Below are 19,700 nucleotides of genomic sequence, written 5' to 3'. Positions count from 1 at the left end.
CTGGTTTGAGCCCTGGTTCGGGAAGATCCCACATGCCGTGGAGCAATTAAGCCTGTGCGCCACAACTACTAAGCCTGGGCTCTAGAGCCCACGAGCCAGAACTACTGAAGCCGTGCACCTAGAGCCCATGCGCCTGGAGCCTGTGCTCTGCCATTGCAATGAGAAGCCCGCGCACCTCAAAGAAGAATAGCCCCCGCTCGCAGCAACTAGAGAAAGCCCACGGGCAGCAACAAAGACCCAACGCAGGCAAAAAGAAAGAAAGAAAGAAAGAAAGAAAGAAAAAAAAAAGAAGTCTTCATAGTGGAGTTAACACTATGTAGATTGTGTAGGATTTGCTGATGGGTGAAAGAGCATATTTCAGGCAGAGAGAACAGCACGTGCCAAGGTCCAGTGGCAATAAACAGTATGGGAGAATCCGGGAAGGCCTCTCTTCAGCTCTGAGTTGAGCACAGGTTTCAAGGAAGGGTGGATGAGGGATATATCCTTATAGAGATGACAAGGGCTAGAGAGAGGCCTTGCAAAGCAGTTTAATCCTTAAAGGTAATAAGCAACATGACCAGATTTCTTTTCTAAAGGATCTCCCTGGCAGCAACAGTGTGGGGAATGGATGCCATGGAAATAGGACTGTGGCTAGAAGACTAGAAAGAGGGGAATTCCCCAGTGGTCCAGTGGTTAGGACTCCACGTGGGTTGATCCCTGCTGGGGGAACTAAGACCCCACATGCCATGCGCTGCGACAAAAAAAAAAAAAGACTAGGAAGAAGAGAGTTGTGACAGTCCAGCCGGGGGGTTGGGGGGGCACTGAAAGGAGAGAAGAAGAAGGCTCAGGAGGGCTCAGTGGCTGAGCAGAGAAGCAGAGAGCAAGGGTGAGACCAGCAGGCAGGTCACCAGGGAAAGTAATGATACCTTAGCAATACTGGTTCTGCTAATTATCCACTGTAGAACAGAATGGTTCTGAGCCTCAGTTTTCTCATCTGTGAAACGGTGATGGGTACCTACTTCGTAGGATTATTATGAGGACTTACTTTGTTTTTTTGGCTGCGCAGCACAGCTTGCGGGATCTTAGTTCCACGACCAGGGATCGAACCCGGGCCCAAGGCGGTGAAAGCGTGGAGTCCTAACCACAGCACCGCCAGGGAATTCCCTATGAGGACTTAATTTTAAAGGCATTCTAAGTGTCTGGCACATTAATGAGTTTTGTACGAATGCTTGTTACATAATCGGATAACTCACAGAGGGAAATGTTTGGGGTTTAAAGACAGGATCTTTTCTAGGTATGCATTGAGTGCCAGGAGCCTATGGGACATTGCTATGAGGTCGCTGAAAAACAGATTTGGAACTCTGGAGCAAGGTCTAGACAAGAGATAGATTTTATGAGTGGGAGTTGCCTCCAGAGGAATGGATGAAATTGCTTAGAAATACTGTGCAAATAAGGAGAAGAGGGCAAGGACGGTAACATGACAGAAAACATCTCATGGAAGGCTGAGGCAGGGACTCCAGAGAAGTCGACCAAGAGGGGCTGTCTACAGAGGATGAGCGCTAGGAACTGGGGTATCAAAGAACCAGGGATGCTTCAGAGGTAAAGGGAGATAATGGTTTCTGGGTCAGAAAAGTGAAGGCTCATGTTTCAAGAGCTGAAGCTGGAGGTAAGAAGGCAAGAAAGACCTAAACGTCAGAGGATGGGGGGAATTCCCTTGTGGTCCAGAGGTTAGGACTCCGCGCTTTCACTGCCGAGGGCTCGGGTTCGATCCCTGGTAGAGGAACTAAGATCCCACAAGCCCCACAGCGCAGACAAAAAAAACGAAAAACAAAAGATGGGAGGGTGGGCACAAAAATATCTACAACAGAGATTCAGGAGGGTGTCATTGGTAACATGCTCACCAGGTGGCGCCAAAGGCCCTCCGTGGCGATTAACACGGGCCTTAGCACTCCTGCCCCTTAGGGGAGCCTCGCGGCGGTTGCTCTTCCTTTGGTATGTGAAGATAAAATAAGAACTTTCAGAGAATAGTCCCGTCCATTTTATTTCCTACATAGTTTTCAAATCTACCCACTTCTTTTCATGCGCTTTGCTACCTCTCCATTCCAAACCACTATGCTCACTTGCTGGGACCCACTACCACCGATGCTTTCTAAATTGTCACTCTGCATCCATTCTCAGTGCCCCACTAACCCAATGTGACTCTTCCCACTGCAATTTCTTCCAAGTAGGTATGTCTCCTAGCTTCCTACCAGACCACAGTATTGGAATTCTTAGTGTAGCAGTTCCTGGAGCCAGATTGCTGGGTTCAAATCCCAGTTCCAGCACTCACTGGCTGTGTTGCAATTTTGGGCAAGTTCCTTCACCTCTCTGCCTCAGGTCTTCATCTGTTACATGGAGATAAGATTTACCTCAGGGACTTCCCTGGTGGTGCAGTGGTTAAGAATCCGCTTGCCAATGCAGGGGACACGGGTTTGATCCCTGGTCCGGGAAGATCCCACATGCGGTGAAGCAACTAAGCCCGCCCACCTAGAGCTGGTGCTCCGCAACAAAGAGAAGCCACCGCAATGAGAAGCCAGCCCACCGCAATGAAGAGTAGCCCCTGCTCACTGCAACTAGAGAAAGCCTGTGTGCAGCAACAAAGACCCAATGCAGCCAAAAATAAAAATAATTAAAAGAAAAAAAGACTTACCTCAAAGGACCATAATGAGGACCAAATGAGTTTACAGTTTGTTTTTAGTACACTGCTTGGTACACAGTAAGTGCTCGATAGATGAGAGCTGTTATTAAAAGTCTTCAGGATAAAAATTCACATTCTTACTGTGGCCTAATTGACCTCCTTGATCTAGCTTTGCCCGACGTCATGGACTCATCTGGAAGCACGCATCCTTTTCTGCTGCCTCAGCACCACCTGCTCTCAGGCAGTTACCATCACTGTTTCTTTTTTTTTTTTTTTTTGTCATGCTGCATGGCTTGCAGGATCTCAGTTCCCTGACCAGTGATTGAACCAGGCCACGGCAGTGGAAGGCCGGAATCCTAACCACTAGACCACCAGGAAACTATCATCACTTTCTTCTGCTGGCAGTGCTCACTCCCACCCTCCCTGACACAAACACTAATCCTTCCCAGATATGTCTGAACAGTTCTCAGAAATCTCTCAGATCAGAACCCTCCTAAATTCTTTACAGATCTCTGTATATTGCACTGCTAAAACTTATAAATTTTATTAAAAACTGTGATGTTGTCTAATGTCGCCCCTTTCCCTGCTCCCAGAATGTAAACTATGGGGACAGCAAGACCTGCTAGTGGGATTCTGCAGAGCTTGAACTAGGGTGACAATCCAGGAAAAGGGAAAGAAGCAAACACAGAAATCATCAGATCAGTTCCATCTACCATTCCCAGTCCCCTTCCTGGCTCTCTGGGAGTCCTTTTCTCACTGATCAGCGAGTCCTCCCGTGTGTTATTCTTGGCAAGCCTCAGAGAGTAACTCCAACCAGCTTTGGTTCTTGTCCTGGGAGCCCCCCGGGGAAGCAGGGCTTTTCAGCCAGGATAGTGCTGAGAGAATCCAAGAGCAAGGCTGGCAGGGCTTGGACTGGGGTGCACACATTTGGGTGCAATTAGAAAGAATCATCTGGAAGACTGTCATGCCTTCATCTGAGAGCAAATCAGCCCAGTTAACTGCACTGACAAAGCAAGATTCAGACAAGGCAAGGGCCTTGTCTTTATCTTCAATGCCGCATCTCCTGATTGAGCAGTTTGACAACGTCTAGATCTATTGATGCAATGGTGTTTATTGAAAAAATAAGACAATCAAAGGAACTCTGAATAAATGATTACTATGGAAACATTAAAGGGGAGCAAATGGCAAGAGGCAGCAAAAAAAAAAAAAAAAAAAAAAAAAGGCAGTGGAACCCATGCTTACAAGAGCTGGAAAGAGCATGGGAGGTAATACTGCCCACGGTAGGACTCCATATTGTTCCTTCTGGTTGTGCTGGGGACTGTGCTTGTTACTTTGGAAGATAGTAATTCCAGCCAAAATGGGGATCAGACTCCTGAAACTATTACAATGCCTCAATTAGAGGATGGGATAGAGCTAAGGTTTGGACCAGTAAATTCGACTAAGCAAAAAAGTAAATCAAAGGGCTAAATGGCAACCTCAGGGGTCAGGAACCAGGGAAAGGACTCAACAGACTTACCATCAGGAAATCCACGAACGTTTGTAAGCTGTCTAGTAAAGTGGTAAAGAGGGAGGTGTAAACCAGGTCCAGAGCCACTCTTGCCCAGTCTCAGCCTGCTCTGTAGTCAAGGGAATAAGCCAGGCCACCTACTTTTAAAGCACTTAGACTGTCCTGGATTCTGTCTATAGGGAACATTAAATTGCCTCCACAGGTACAATGTCAGAAACTCACCTTTTGAGAGTTGAAGTCTTTATTTTCCCAAACCACAATTTAAAAATACTTAAGTGACATGAACAGAAGGGGATGCAGCCACAGTCTTCCAAGATTGCATGCCTGGTCTCCTCCCTAAACTAATCTCACACCTTAAATGCCCATTTAAATGAGATATAGTGTTAGATTGACACACATCTATTTGAAATCAACATTTATCCCTTTGGATTTAAATAAATCCTATCCCACACCCACAACTCTTAAGTACTTCTGAACTTTCAAAATCCTTTCCATCACTTTTCTCTAGATGAACAAAGCTCAAAGGGAGTTGAAGAGTTCACTCACTGAGCTCCACAATTAAGTGGGCTGAAAATCCCAATCAGGGGGCCCCTCCCCTTTAAAAAACTAAGGGCCTTGGCAAAATGGTAACAAGTGATTCCCAGCCCTGCTTGGGTATTACCATCTCTTTGAGCTTTTGAAAAATCGTTGCCCAGGCCTCAATTTAAGAATTCAGGGCTTCCCTGGTGGCGCAGTGGTTGAGAGTCCGCCTGCTGATGCAGGGGACATGGGTTCATGCCCCGGTCTGGGAAGATCCCACATGCTGCGGAGCGGCTAGGCCCGTGAGCCATGGCCGCTGAGCCTGCACGTCCGGAGCCTGTGCTCCGCAACGGGAGAGGCCACAACAGTGAGGGGCCCGCGTACCCGCGTACCGCAAAAAGAAAAAAAAAAAAAAAATTCAGGGAATTCCCTGGTAGTTCAGTGGTTAGGATTCTGCACTTCCACTGCAGGTCTGGGTTCAAGCCCTGGTTGGGAAACTAAGATCACACAAGCCCTGGGGTATGGCCAAAAAAGGATTCAGACAGAAACCCAAGTTACAAGCTTTTAGCAGCTCTCGAGTCCAAGTATGCAACAAGGGTTGAGTCACTGCTAGAGCCCAATTTATTGCTACCTCCAAAATCATCACTACCATCTCCATCATATTCCACTTTCCACGTTTCCAGCAACATTACAGCAAAATAAACCATTAGGTTTACATTCCCGGCCTTCCATTTAAAAATTCAGATTTTCTACTATGGCCCATTATTTTAAACTGTCCCCTTTTGCAGAGTGTAAAGCCCCCAAAATTCCAGAAACCAGACATCTCATCCTTCTCATCTAGAGAGCCCTTCTGTCTATACAGCATGAGAAGGGGTTGGACTTGTGGAAATGAGTTCTTGTGATTTCATTTTGATAAGGATCACTGGAATTCTCTGAACTGGCATTGTATTAACCAACTTTGCAAAGCTATGTACATGTGCAACTTGAGGCCAAAGCAGCAAATTATAAGAGTAGACAAACTGCCTTTTTAAGGCAGATGCCCAGTGCAAGTACCTACTGTTGGCTACCTCCCATCCCTTTCACATCTTGCTAAATGTCCAGGAAACAATCCACATATCCAGCACCAGAGGAAAACTTGAGCCTATTTCACATCTTGAGTTTGAAACTCTTGGTTAAGATATGAATGAGCCAGAGAATTTTGTTTTCTTCATCTAAAACCAGAGCAAACTGCAAACCTTAAGTTTATTTTGGGGGATTCACTTTACAAAGGGCAGATGCACTTTTATCACTACAGCAACAGCCTACTGGTTTATTTAAAACAGGATGGTCCTTTTTCCCTCACCTCAGGAGTACTTTCCTCAAAATCTCAATTGTATCATATTCCTTTTGAAGCACTAGAAAAAGAAATGTCATTAAAGTAATAACTCAAAACTTGAATAATATTTTCTTTATTTACAAGTTAGAATCAACAAAGAAGAGACAATCTAGGGGACCAAACGGGGAGATGACTGAAACCCCCAGGGGCCCCAAATGGAGCAGAAAGGAAAACAGAGTAGAAAAAAAAAGTCAACGTAAAAAAAAGAACACCTTCCTCCCTCCCCATGGAGGCTGAGGGGACCACAGCCCCACCCTGCCTCGGCCTTACCTAGCTTAAAATAAATTAGAACAAACAACCTCAAAACAGGGCCCTTACAAGTGAACAGGGCAGCTACGGCCTCAGGTAACCCCGTATCAGGGCCTTTGCCCATTCCCACCCTTTACCCCTGCCCCACCAGTCATTTTGAATAGGGGCTCTATGCCTAAGAGGTCACTCTCCATGGGGCTGGGAACGCAGTCGTATTTTGTCCATTTATGTCCCTCCTTCAGTAATTGTCCCTGCATTCCTCCCCCCTGCAGAGCCAGCTCTCCTACAGTGGGGGGAGGGGGTGAGATGAGGAAGTATCACAGCGAAGGGAGAGTAGGGGTGGGGCAGGGTGGTCTAGGGGTCCGGTCCTGCGGAGCCTCCTGCCCCATCTGGCCTGGCCCCTTAGCCTGAGTCTGAATCACTGGTGTCTGAAGAAGAGGAAGATGAAGAGGAGGAGCTGGAATCTGAGCTGGAGCTGGAAGCACTGAGGCGGGACACTGCTACCTGCTGTGCCGATGACGTCTCCGTTTTCTCACTCGCTGGAGAACAAAGTTGAAGTTTAAAGATTATTTAAGCCTGATTTCCATTTTTCAAGAGTCAAGAGGGCAGAATGTAGTGAATTCAGTGGCTTACTGAACACTCACCTTTCTTGGGGGGCTTTTTGGTAGAATTGAGCTGCCCACTAACATCTTGTAACCGCTTTTCTAGTTCCCGCTTCTTCTCCAAAGCCAGTTCCTCCTTTGTCTTTCCCACAGGTTTCTTAATAGCTAGAAAAAGAAATATACCAGGATTAAGACAGCCAGAAGCACCCTAGTTTCTCTGTCCCCTATTGTTGCCAAATTCCTTTCTTGAACATTGGGAAGCAACTAATCCAACCCTTATGATCCCAGGAGCTGATGATCTCAAGTCCATCAAGCATATGCCTACTATCCTTCTCTAACTGTCCTCAGAACCTCGCGAGGATTTGCTGAGTTAACTGGTGGGCCTCATTTCATACTCACTATAGGGCTTCCGAGGTTTCTTTCGTAGGCAGGAAAGGACATAGCGTTCAAGCTCTCTAAGTGTGGATGGCTTGAGCGTTTCAAAATCAATCTCAATTTCTTCTGGGTTTGAGTCACGTAAAGAGGGCTCCCTGGCTTGAATTATGTGTACAACTCGACCCAGTTTCTCCCCGGGCAACTTGTTGATGTCCAGGCTCAACTGCCGCTTCTCGTCGTAACTCATGGGCCTGCTTTCTTCCTCTTCCTCTGAATCATAGCCTGCAGGCGGGGCAGGTGGGGCTGTCTTTGTGGCCTTTTTGGGGAGTCTACGGGCAAAAGAAAATTGTCAATTGTGGGACATTCTCACTATTCAACCCAGTGACCTGGATTTCATGCCTGAAAAACTATTTTCCATTAAGGCAAATGAGTGGGTTACTAGACACTGTATCAGAGAGCAGAGCTTCTTTACATGCCAAACACTTTTATTAATCTCGGACTTTGAGAACTAAATGTAAGTACACTGGCACAGGTCCACTTGTTTTGCTCCCTAAAGCACTAACCCACCCTCGACCACAGAAGAAAACACGAAAAAACAGATTCACTGGTTTAGAGAAGGGGTAGGCAGACTACACTGTCAGAGTTAAGCAGCTTTGAGAGACTACAGTCTTCAAAGTCTACTTCATCACCTGGCCACTTGCAGAAAAAATCTGCTGGACCCCGATTTAGAGAAACCTTTGCAAGGAGTGGGAGAAATCATCCTCCCCGGAGAGATTAGAGACATAACTGAGTTGTCTCTGCCTCCATGATAGATAGTACTCACTTGGTGCTACTTCCTCCAGAAGGTCCAAAGCCAGGAGGGCCTAGTGTAGCAGCGCTGCCAGCCCCACCGCCACTCGCTTTCTTGGACTTCTTGGGCTGAGATGGGCGAGGTGCCCGAGGCCCTCTGTCATCTTCCTCAACCCCGGCTCGGCCTCGATGCTTCTCTGCCTTCCGTTTCTTCTTTTTCTCTTTTTTTTCTCTCTTTCGCTTGGGCTTGGATATTGGGCCTTGGGACAGGGCAGCCAGTTGTTCATGTACTGCTCGAAGCTAAAGAGGAAAAAGAATCATGTGAAATAGAAAAAATAAATAGGTAAAACGATAAAGACTAAAAAAAAAAAAAATTTAGGGCCAAGACAGTGCATGAACCTCACCCAGTAAACTGAACAGCAACAAATTAAAGTAATACCTGTTCCTGTAGTTCAGCCAAGCGATGAGCCCTTTCTTCCTCAGAGTCAGAGCTTTCACTCTCTTCTTCCTCTTCATCCTCCTCATCTTCCTCCTCCTCCTCCTCAGAAGAGCTCTCACTGCTACTTTCCTCACTGGAGGACTCTGAAGATGATTTGGCCAAGCCAGGGGGCAAGGCAGTAGAGACCGGTAAAGGCCCTGGTTCCAGTGGTTCATCTGGCATCTTGGCATAACGGAACTCAAATACATCCTAGAAAAAGACAGCAGACTCAAAACCACGCTAGTGGATATGCCCTGATCATACCCAGCCGTACAGCAGCTCCAATTTACAACTGTAGAGGCTGGGAGAGCCCCATGTTGAGGTTGTGCACCACAGACAGCAAAATTTCTCTCCCCAGACCCATTTATTCTTCAAACTCCGACCTTGACACTCACCTGTAACTTTCGTGCCATGGCCACAACATCATGGTCTGGGGGATTGTACTTATAGCAGTTGGAGAACATTAGCCGCACGTCAGCAGCAAACTCCTGTGCATCCCGGTAATCACGATTCTCCATCTTCCGCTGCAGAAGGAGGCAGCATCAGAAGCTGCACAGGCAGGAAGACTCACCTTTCCCTGCCAGCTCCAGACACTGCAAGGCTAGCCCTCTCGAGAGCATGGGGGCGGGGCAGGGCGGGGCAGGGCGGGGCAGGGGTAGCCTTAAGGATCTATGCCCTGGGGCTCAAGTTTGAAATCAAAGGAATTTGGGTGGGTTGAAGAAATATCTATGTCTAGGAAAAAAAATCATTTCTAAGTTAAAAGAGTGGGTGGCCTCTGACTAACCAGCCATCCCTTAACTTTCCTATCCTAACTCAACATTCCCAATAGGTAGGACCTAATTGTAGATAAGTAGCGATGCTCTGAACACAAAACCCACCACACTCTCTCAAATTCCAGAAAATATGGACTCCTAACAAGTACTTGACCTTCTGCCCCATTACTATTTTGTAAAAATAAAATGCCAAGACTGCTGTGTGCCCGGAAAAAGTGACCGTTTTATTGATCCCTAGGCTCCAATCACTGCCTGAGTATCCCATCTGCCCCATGCAGTGGGTACCTTGACAGTGCTGAGGTCCATGGGGTGCTTAATGATGTCATGGTAGTCATGCAGGCCAAGAGCAGAAGCGTCCACTGGTTTATAGAAAGGCCAGGCATAGGCAGCATGCTTCTTAGAGAGTAATTCCTTCAAAATGCCATTGCAGTGTTTTAACTGTTCCGACAGCTTTCCTTTCTTGGAGCTTTGGTGCTGTTGCTGAGAGTCAGGCAAGTCTTTGCGTGGGGGCTTGATAGGGCGGCCACTCTCTCTACGCATAGGGGGAAGCCGTGCTGCCTTAGGCTCAAGACCCCCGGGAGGGCTAGCTGGGGAGCCAGGAGCCAGGATAGCTGTAGGTGTAGGGGTGGTAGTATCTGCTTTCCGCTTTACCCCCTTTTTCTGCAGAGAAAAACAAGACAGGAGCCTTTTACCCTGGGTCCACTCCATTCAAGACCTTTCCCTCCTCACTGTCCCAAAGTTATCCACAGATGTATACCTTGGCAAGGGGCTGGGCTGGGGGAGCTGCAGAGACAGCAAGGAGCGGGGGTCCAGCGGAGTGCAAGGACTTGAGAAGGGGCGAAGAGATGACCGATGGGTGGGGAATGTTGAGGACAGTGGTAGGTATCTCAGGTGGTGGAGTATACAGGGCTGTGTGAGACACAGAAGAGACAGCAGGCACCTGATGGGCACTGGTGATACTGCCCTGGAGTGCTGGTGGGGGGCGGGGAGAAAAAAGTTTAGTCTGATTATCTTCCCCATCTTTCCATCTTCATTGGCAAAACTCCTACTCTTCCTACCTGCCAATTTGGCCCCTTTCTTGTGGCTGTTCTTAGGGATAGTCACCACAAGCTCTTGTTCCTCTTGTGGCATTGACGCCACCTTCTGTAGAAAGATCTTTTCCAGCGTTTGTGCCATCAGGACAATATCATCAGTAGGCTACAGGAAACACAAAGAAGAAGTTCAAATGCTAGCAAAAGACAAGCAAAACCATTTTTCTCTGAGGAATTCCTAGCCCCAGGCATCACCACCACCCCTCTTACACAACTTCACCACATCAAGTACTGAAAATCACTTATATTGGGCCATTAAATTCCTTTTTCTCTTCCAACTCTGCCCCTCAAGATGCAACAAAGAAATAAAGTTCTGAAGTAAGAAAATGAGAGCTGATAAAAAAAAATAGTTCCTGCTCTACTCAGATCTCTGGAGATTTCTCTGAAAAACAGGGCCACTATCCACAAGAATAAAAAGTGTTCTACTTAAACATCTCTTAACTCTGGATCTCTGAAACCACATCACTGCTTTCAGTGATACCTTTTGGAACTCAGACTTTCTAGGATCCTGACTACTAAGAACACCTACAGTAAAACCCTTAAACCTTTCATTGATAAAGTAGTGATAAAAAATACACTATCTCTCCCCAACTACTAATAACACAAAAACACTCACCTTGTTGTAGATATAACAGTTGGTGAACATGGTATTGAAATCCTGCATACACTCTGAGGCAGCCCAGTAATAGTTGTTTTCAAGTCTCCTCTTAATAGTACCCATATCCATAGGCTGCTTTATAATTTTGTGATAATCCTAAAGAAAAAAGTGGTAGGTCAGAGCTACAGAAAGATAAACACCTGTTCTCCTAAGCAAACTACCGACCCAACACACACGCACGTACACACCCCCTACGCATCAAGAATACAGTCTCCTAAACTGCGGCCCCAATTAAATCTAAGGGATAGGAAAAAAAAATGGAACAGGATTCTTATCACCCATAGGGAGGCCCCTACTGCCTTTCTCTAACCACCCACCTCCCACCCACTCTGGAAAAGCTTCCCATCCTGTGACATTACCTCTGGGGCTGGCTATCCATGGGCTGCATGAGGGAAAGGAAGAAGCTAAGAATTTTGGCCACCGTGGTCCTCTCCCAACCTGGGGTGGGAATCTGTAAAATGGAGCCAGGGCACAAAAGTTAAGGAAGGACACATGGAGGGCACAATGAGAGATGCTAAGATAGCAAGCGGTTGGATCAAACACAAAGGACCAAGAATCCAGAAATCTGGTGGCTATCTGTCCTACAGGGTAGAAATGGGAACTCCTAGGGGCCGCAGCAGCTATACTAGACAGCCCACCTCCACGCACACACATTCTTGTTCATTTCCATACCTCCCCCCATACCTCCCCACTCCAATCTCTTTACTCACCGGCAGACCCAGTTTGACAGCATCCACAGGCTGCCGGAAGGGCCATGCAAACTGATGTTTCCACAGAGCCTTCATCACCACCTTGTGCAGGTATTGCAACTGGTTGGTAACCCGTCCTGGCTTTTTGGGATTGGACACCTCCGGGGGTGGTGGGTTGGCAGGGGTTAGTTGCAAAGCCGGCACTGAAGCCATTGTGGGGCTCTCGAATCCCTCATACAACAGGGAGGGCTTTCGAATCCTTTTCCCAGGCGCTGCTGCCTCTGGGCCCAGCCCCAGTAACCCTGCATTCCCCTCCCCAGGGAGCCTGTGAAGACAAGGAACAAAACCGTATGTGGTAATCTTGTGGAACTTGGGAGAGTACAATTTACACTAATTTACGCTACGTACCCTCAATAAATCCAGGCTTGGAATCTAGTGAAAGGTGGTCAAGATTATGAAAATGAAACCAGTATCCAAACAATCCATGGAGCTTTTGTTCTTGTACTTCCTACCACCTCTTCTGTTCTTAGTCCTACATTATGAATTCTCAAGTCTGATGGACTTTCATCTGTTTTTAAAATTTAAAGTGAAAAAGCCCAAGGTAATTTCTCACAGGGCACAGCCATTTGAGAATCACAGCCTTATTGGGATGGGACTTAAGCAAAATGGGTGGAGCCGAGAAACTCAAGCCCCAAGCTTCCTCCTCACTAGGGGCTTGGTGGTTGCCATGGTGGTTGAGCCTGAGGGAAGCGGGTAAAAAGGAAACAAAATAGAACAATTTCATAAAATGCTAATTAAACAGACACTTAAGAATCCACCTGTGCAGAAGGAATCAGCATCCTCCACAAGCTCTGGATAGTTAACTCCAAACAGACCAGACATCTAACGGAAAACCCAATCAACTCAAAAAAAGAAAAAATCAGACAAGGGAGTATTTGTCACACTTCACAGTATGGAATACCCCAAGCTACCAGCCTCCAGAAATTATTCACAAATTCATCTCCTCCCTCGGAAGAACTCAAAAAATAGAGCTGTCCAAACAGTCAAGGTCAGCGAGTTCCCTCAGAAAAGTGATACAGACCTCCCCTGCAACCCCTAACAGAAACTGCGATGCCGTTAACAGTTCCCACTGTAGCATCAACTCTGAAGATCAAAGGCCAATAATGCACCAAGTTTACATTCTCTCTGGTGCTCCTCGACACCAGGTGTTTCCCAAGGCCCAAGTCTAAAGACGTTATACCGAAATCTCATTGTTTACATCCGCAGAGCTGGACTACAGGATCCTTAGCTCCACCCTCCTACCCTGAAAGAAACTCCCAATTGTATCACAAAAACAAAACTCAGTCCTCTGCAACAAGACACACAACTCTCAACACAAAGCCGCACCAGTCAATGAAGGACTAGCAGGAACTTAATGACCTACCCCAGACATTAGGAAAGAGAGTGATCCTTCTACCCTACTCAGGAAATCTCCGTTTCCAGTCCCGGAGCTCTATCACCATGGCAACCCTGTAAAGCACAAGATGTGGCCACGAACCCACCCCCCCAAAAGGCCCAACAAACCGTCGCTAGACACCAAGCCCATTACCCGCAGGACCTACTCCCCAATCAGCGTCCTTCATTACATTTTGCCGCCACCTCCCTCTGCCCGACTCGGCTAAGATCTGACCACAGAGGAAAAAGCAACGTATAAACTGACAACCTGTGCTCCCTCCGTACTCAGGATCTGGGCCACTGCCTCAGTCCCAAACCGCCGCTCAACCGCCTGTCCGAGCCCGGCGAGCCAACGGTTGCGCCACGAAACAACAACGCACCCCACTCGGTTCCGCACTCCCTCCGAATCCAACGCCCCACACCCGCGCGCTGCAACTCCCAAACGCCCCCTTCCCCCACGCGGCTCGCGGGGACGTACTTATTGTGGGGAGTCACGTTTTGCAGCATCTTGATCACGGGGAACCGGCGCTGCCCTCAGCCGCGGAAAGTCCGGGTGGCCTCGGTTCCCCTTACCTTCCAGTCCAGCATAACCCGGGAAGTGAGGGGGGGGTCGGGGGCCGTTGCCCTCGGCCCACCAGGCGACAACCCCCCCCGCCGGGCCGGCACGAAAGCAGTCTCCTCCGCTGTTTCTCGGAGAACTCCCGGCAGCTTGGCGCGCTCCGCAGGAGGCGGACAGCGAGAAAATGGCGGCGGCCCCAGCTGAGGCGGGCGAGCGAAGGGGGACGGACTCTTCAAACCCCAGGACAGTCCCCGATCCCAGACACCGTCGTCAATATTGCCCGCCGTTGGTCTGCAAGGATCCCCTCTTCCTGCCAGGACCGTCCGGCGCGGACGAGGTCCCGTTTCGATCTCGGATGGAGGCGGATGAACACGAAAAGTGGTTTAGGGAGCCGCCGCCTCCATCTTTGAAATCCTCTTGAGGGCGGAGTAGAGGGGGTGGACAGACTCCGAGGACTGGGCGGGGCTCGAAAAAGGGGAGCTTCGGGGGCTTCTATGGGGTCTGTACTGTCCGCCGGGACCGGTCATAGGCCGAGACGAAGGCCATTTCCAAGCGGATGGACGTGGATTGTAATGGCGGTCCCGGACGACACGAAGGCTCTGTATAAGTAGGCAGAATCCTCCAGCTCGTTCTAGAGGATGCTCCACTCCAGCGCGAAATGGCGCCGCCGAGCCCCGCGCCAGCCCTTTATATATAGGCAAGGAGGCGGAGCTTCGCCGCTCATGCGCGCCACCGCGCTCGCGACTTCCCCCACCCCCTCCGCGCGCGCTCGCTCGCTCACGCGCGTGAAGAAGCGCAGTCGAAGGGGGAGGAACACCTCTCCGCGGGAGCGTTTTCTATTGGTCGGCGGGTGCGATGACGTCATAAGCCTCATTTCCAACGCGTTAGTCACCAGGCAGAAGAATGCCGCATAGACCCACAGGGAAGCGGCAACCCGCCACATCTCCGAGCCAATTGGCTGCGCTGTGGTTCGGCAACTCCAGGGAAAGAGGGAGGTTGGCAGGGGTGCAGCACCCTCTCCCCGCCTCCCCTTCCAACAAAGTCTTCCCAGGCGTCCAAGCCCGGTGCGACTGATGACTGCCAAGCTCGGGCAGGTCGTGCCGTTTGTAGCTCCTCCATTGGCCAGACCGGCAGGACTGGAGGCGGCCGCGTGGGTGTAGTCAGTCTGGGCCCGCCGGGGTGTGGCCACAGGACGCCCGCGGCTCGTTGTTCTCGGCAGTGAGGAGGCCGCCGCAGTGAAGAATCTGAAATGAGGAAGAAGACGCCATCTTAGAAGCCGCGGCCTGCCACTGGCAAACAGCTAAGGGCTCCCAAACGCAGCGAGGAAGGAACCGAACGTTCCCGTTCTCCGCAATCAAAAATACAGAATTGATAAGAGTATTAAAATCCTCCCTTTCCTTCCCCAAGCGCAACAATCGAAAGACAAGGGCAAAACTCTCCCCAGAATCTACCATCTGTGAACTCTTAAAGGCTTTTCATCAACAAGGCAACCGAACAATACGTTCCAAACACTTGCACCCCAAGCACCTCTCCAATCCCTCCCACTCATACCTTCAGTTACCAATACAAATATCTGCCTGCTCGACAAAACCTCGGCAACCATTAACGGAGCAAAATCTCCAAACGCACCCATATACCCTTTAAAATGAAACCCACCTCCTCCCCAAACTTCATTCCGGTGTCTGGCTCAGAGCGGAAAAAACAAGTCCCGCGAGGGGCGAATCAGGGTGAACGCCCTCCCCCTCTGGCGAGCTCAGACCTTTCCCCACGCTCCCCGCCCTCCCCCCACCCCGAAGGCAGGCCCACACCCTCTAAGGGTCCTGGCGTCGCGGGGCGGAAGGGCCCCCCATCCCCCCCCACCAGGGTTCGGAGTCCTCCCCACGGAGCGGCTGGTCCATCGGTCAGCGCCAGGGAGGAGGGCGAGCGGAGGAGGCGACGGCTGCGGCTCAGACTAGCCCTCCCCCTCCTTCTCTCCCCTCCCCCCTCCCCCCGGGCCGTCCGCCTCCGAGGAGGGGCAGGAGCCATTTTGGGAACTCAATTTCGCCCCCTCCCCCCAACCCACTCAACTTACATCTTTCCCACAATCTAGTACAGTAATCTGAATAGGGTTACAGACTACGTGTGAATAGAGCCAAAGCACAAGGTCAAGATCTCTAAAGCCATCTCTGGGGCTCCCCCGCCCCCTTACCGGAGAGTGAAAGAATTTCCCTCACCTGGGCTTTAGTGGGGGGCCTTCCCCTCCTCCACGTCCCCTCTTCTGGCTACCAAGGAAGAAAACAGACTATGCATGTCTGAATAGAAAATTAATGTAAGTTAAGGAATATAAGAGCCCCCCCCCCAAACCCAGGGCTTCGTGAGGGCCTAGGTCCTTGAACTCCAACTGGGTCACCCTCCCACCGTAGCGGCCCTGGAACCCTAACCTCGCTTACTGTGTCTAAAATGGCCATCAATTCTCGACCACCCGAGTCCGGCAAACCCTGCGGGGGGGGGAGTGCGCACCGGGAAAGCAGTCTATCTCCTCCCCCCCACCCACCTCCGATCAGACCTCGGCCCCAAAAGTACAAGCGGGCACGCCCGGGTGGCTGCAGCAAAGAGAGCAATGACACAGCAACTTTGCAAAGGCCTTCTCCCCTCCCCCATTCCCCTCCCCCTAATGGCCCAGCCTCCCCAATCTGCCTTTCTCCACCCGGGGCCTTGCAAGTCTGCACACAGGCCCATCAGGGGGCTGGCCAGGGAAGAAAATTTAGGAGGTCGAGAGAATACAGGGCCCTATTAGAAAGGGAAAGGGCAGCCAGACAGTACTCTGGCTTATTTCCCTGCATTCCGGAAAATCACTGCTCTCCGCTCCCTCCCAGTTCTCCCTTCCCCTACATGAGTCACAGGGGAGGCTACTGCTACTCAGTAATTTGGAAAAGTAACTCTTCCCTCCTTTCCGTTCCCTCCCCCGCAATACACAAGAAGAACTGTTCAGGAATGGGGGAGGGGATGAAGGAGGCAAAAGACGCCACCCAGGAGAAACCCGAAACCTTGGGAGCTGTGAAATCGTTCCAGGTCCTGAGACTCACTCTCTCCTGTCTCAGGCCACGATTTCCAACCCCTCCCAAGACGCCAGTTGGGCCGGTTTCTGCTCCCAAGAGGACCCCAAGCTTCCAGCCTGCAAGCCCTCCCCAGCCTGGGGTAGACACATGCTCAGCTAAGACCCCCGCCGCGGCAAAGAAGGTTTGTTCGGAAGGCTCCTTAGGCCATGTCCACGTGAATGCACACAAATTCGATAAGCGACTCGAAGCGTAACCTCCACCGTGCCATGTGGTGACTGCCAGTTTCCTACCGCTGACACAAAGGAAGCACAGAAATGCTCCTTAGTCTCTGCGGAGAAAAGGAGTGGGCGCCTGGGAACAATCTCAGTTTACAACCCGGGTTGCCAACTCTCAGCATTCCCATCTACGAGTAAGAACTACAGTCACCACTCCCACTCCTCAGCCCACTAGGTCACCCCACCCTCCGAACGCCAAAAGGATCCCTTCTCACCTGGCTCCAAGCTCCTGTACCCCCAGGGGACGAATGGAATGGGGGGGAACACCGCCCCCACGCCCCTTTGCCCTCCAATTGGTATTGAGACAGAGGTTGGCCATTCCCCTCCCCCACCCGAGGGGCCCTCTCCTGCTCGCCCCCCTACACATTCCCATTGGCTGTAAACTGTTTGAAGGACAAATCTTCCCACCCTCAGGATTCTTCTCTGCACCCCAAGAATCTCCCTCCCGGACTCCCCACCATTGGTTAGGCACTTAAATGACTGACAACGCCCCCGCCCGCCAAAGGCCCCTTCTCACCTGGATCCTGGAACCTTCCAGGGGGGCTCCAATGTTCCCCTTGTCTTGGTGCGGGGGGAGGATGTAATCCGGGGTGTCACCCCCCCGGAAACTGAGGTTGCTTTGGGGGAGGGGGCGTAGCCCCCAGCCCCTCCCTTCCCGACTGAGCTGGGGGGTGGGGAGAGCATCGGGGCCGCGCGGCCACGTCAGCAACATCCAGATTGGCTGACCCGGGTCACGTGCCAGCCGCCCCCTCCCCCCGCCACGGGGGCCAGTTTTCCGTAGGTTCCTAGGGGTCGCTCAGGGGGCCAAGGGGGCCGCATGGCCCAGGCATTTCTCCACAGACCCAGGGCACTCTAATGCCGCTGCTTCTGCATATCCCCGGCTTCCCATCCCGCTATCGTCGACCCTATCCCCCCCACTCGCCTCTCCGTACGGGTTCAGCATGGCTGCCGCAGCCCGGGAACGTGCACAGCGCAGGCGCATGGGTGCGACCTCTCTGGGGGAGGGGAAAGGAAAGCGGGAGGCCGCGGGGAGAGCAGTGCGCAGGCGTGAGGGCGGGTTCCGTAACTCCCGCGGCGGGGCTCGGAGCGCGCGCAGTGGGTGGGGCGGAAGCGGGCGCGGCGCGCCGCCCTCCCGCCTTACCAGGCCTTCCCCCACTGCGGGCGGCCTCGCGGGGCAGCCGTGGGGAGCCCTGCCTCGGTTCCTTTTCCGCAGGTGGAGGGTGCGGCTTGGGACGCCCGAGCCGGAGTTCAGTGGGAATGCGCGCCGCCGTGCTGTTGTCAGTGGAGGAGAATGGGGCCTGGACCTGGAGTTGTGAGGGTTTGCAGCGTGGGGTCTCTCCCCGGCTGTAGTGTGGTTCCACGACGGGGGTGTTGTCACCGCCCTCATCGTGCTTGCGGCGGGGAGAGGAGGTGCGGGCGGTTGGTGTGGGCATTTTGTTCGGTCTCTTTGTCTTAGGCCGCTTTCTAACCTCTCATTTCCCCTGAGTCTACCTGGAGTTCCTTACTTTATTGAGCCCTGCCGCAGCCTGGACTCCTTTGCCTGCTGCAAAACTTGACAGCCTTTTGATCACTTTTACTTCTTTACTGGGCTCGTCTCGACCATTTAAGTTAAAACACTTAGGCTTTTTCTAAGGCTTTACCCTCTGCTCATCTTGAATAAAACCCATAAAAATCTAATCTAGGGATGGTTGCCACCTAAAGGCGACCTTTTACTTGTTCATGGGCAGTAATCCCTCCCTTGACCCTCAGAATGTGGTTCAAATTTTCACTCTAGTTCATAGCCCCCCCCACTCCCCACCCGCAGAACAGAACAGGAAGGCCAGCTTGAGCGAGAGTTCGCTTTCCATCTCCCACCTGTAAACTGGGCAGTGTCTGTGTTCCTTTACCACCATTGTACTCGAAGTCCTCTCTTCTGATTAAAGAAATGTATTTTCCTTTTGACCTGGTCAATCTTATCTGTTACTCTGAAGCTCTCCTCCATTTTCTACCAATTAGCATTTTTAACATCCCTTAATATGGGTTTCCCAGCCTAAAAAGAAGAAAAGAAAGGCAGTAACCTTATCAATATTGTATTCCCTTGTGGACTCACTTATCTAACAGTTACCCTGCACAGTCAAGACCTGAAATTGTCATCTTAATTTTCCTCTCTCTGCCTCATTCCCCACTCTAGCTCATTTCTTCCACTACTGAAACTGTCCTGGCAAATGTCACCAGGAACCTCCTAATTGGCAAAGTCAGGAAGCAGTTTTCAGTTCTCACCTTATTTGACTTCTCAAGTATTTGACATTTGATCACGCTTCCTTCCTGAAATTCTCTACACCCTTTATTTCTGTGACTACTTCTCACTTGCTTCTTTTCCTACTTGTCCAGCTGTTCCTCTGGTCTCCTTTGTGGACTCTTCTTCTTCGGCCCTGTTGATGTTTGCCAGGATTTTGCCTCAGTTTGCTTCTAGTTCTGTTCATCGTCTCTAAGTAATCTCAGTGGCTGAGAGCCTGTCAGATCTGTATTTTTAGTTCAGAGGACTCCTGAGCGAAACTCACTACTGAATTGTACCACTTGGATAATCCTCAGACACTTCAACATTTTCAAAATTGATACAACCTGTATGTACCCTAGACCTGCTCCGTCTGTAT

General features: G+C 50.5%; 1 protein-coding gene across 7 annotated transcripts; it reads right to left on the bottom strand.

Annotated features, from left to right (window-relative positions):
* Window positions 1-6,114: 6,114 nt before the first annotated feature.
* Window positions 6,115-17,968, bottom strand: BRD2 (bromodomain containing 2). Of its 7 annotated transcripts, XM_081245284.1 has the most exons (14): window positions 15,968-16,028; window positions 13,674-14,998; window positions 12,170-12,501; window positions 11,783-12,086; window positions 11,031-11,168; window positions 10,382-10,520; window positions 10,081-10,295; window positions 9,609-9,983; window positions 8,946-9,074; window positions 8,512-8,760; window positions 8,107-8,372; window positions 7,308-7,612; window positions 6,951-7,073; window positions 6,115-6,845 (listed from the first exon to the last, which is right to left on the bottom strand). In XM_081245284.1, the coding sequence occupies exons 4-14, from the start codon at window positions 11,972-11,974 to the stop codon at window positions 6,709-6,711; spliced, it is 2,268 nt and encodes a 755-aa protein (XP_081101410.1). In that variant the 5' UTR covers window positions 11,975-12,086; window positions 12,170-12,501; window positions 13,674-14,998; window positions 15,968-16,028; the 3' UTR covers window positions 6,115-6,708. The 7 variants fall into 7 exon arrangements, with proteins under 7 accessions (XP_081101410.1, XP_081101408.1, XP_081101409.1 ...); XM_081245282.1 differs by lacking the exons at window positions 12,170-12,501; window positions 15,968-16,028 and adding an exon at window positions 17,585-17,968; XM_081245283.1 differs by lacking the exons at window positions 12,170-12,501; window positions 15,968-16,028 and adding an exon at window positions 16,184-16,207.
* Window positions 17,969-19,700: the final 1,732 nt, after the last annotated feature.

The sequence above is a fragment of the Mesoplodon bidens genome, assembly GCF_964165515.1.
Source record: "Mesoplodon bidens genome assembly, chromosome: 10".
In the NCBI taxonomy this organism is placed as follows: Eukaryota; Metazoa; Chordata; class Mammalia; order Artiodactyla; family Ziphiidae; genus Mesoplodon; species Mesoplodon bidens.
The sequence above is the reverse complement of the archived record's forward strand: the minus strand, read 5'-3'. Positions and strand labels throughout refer to the sequence as shown.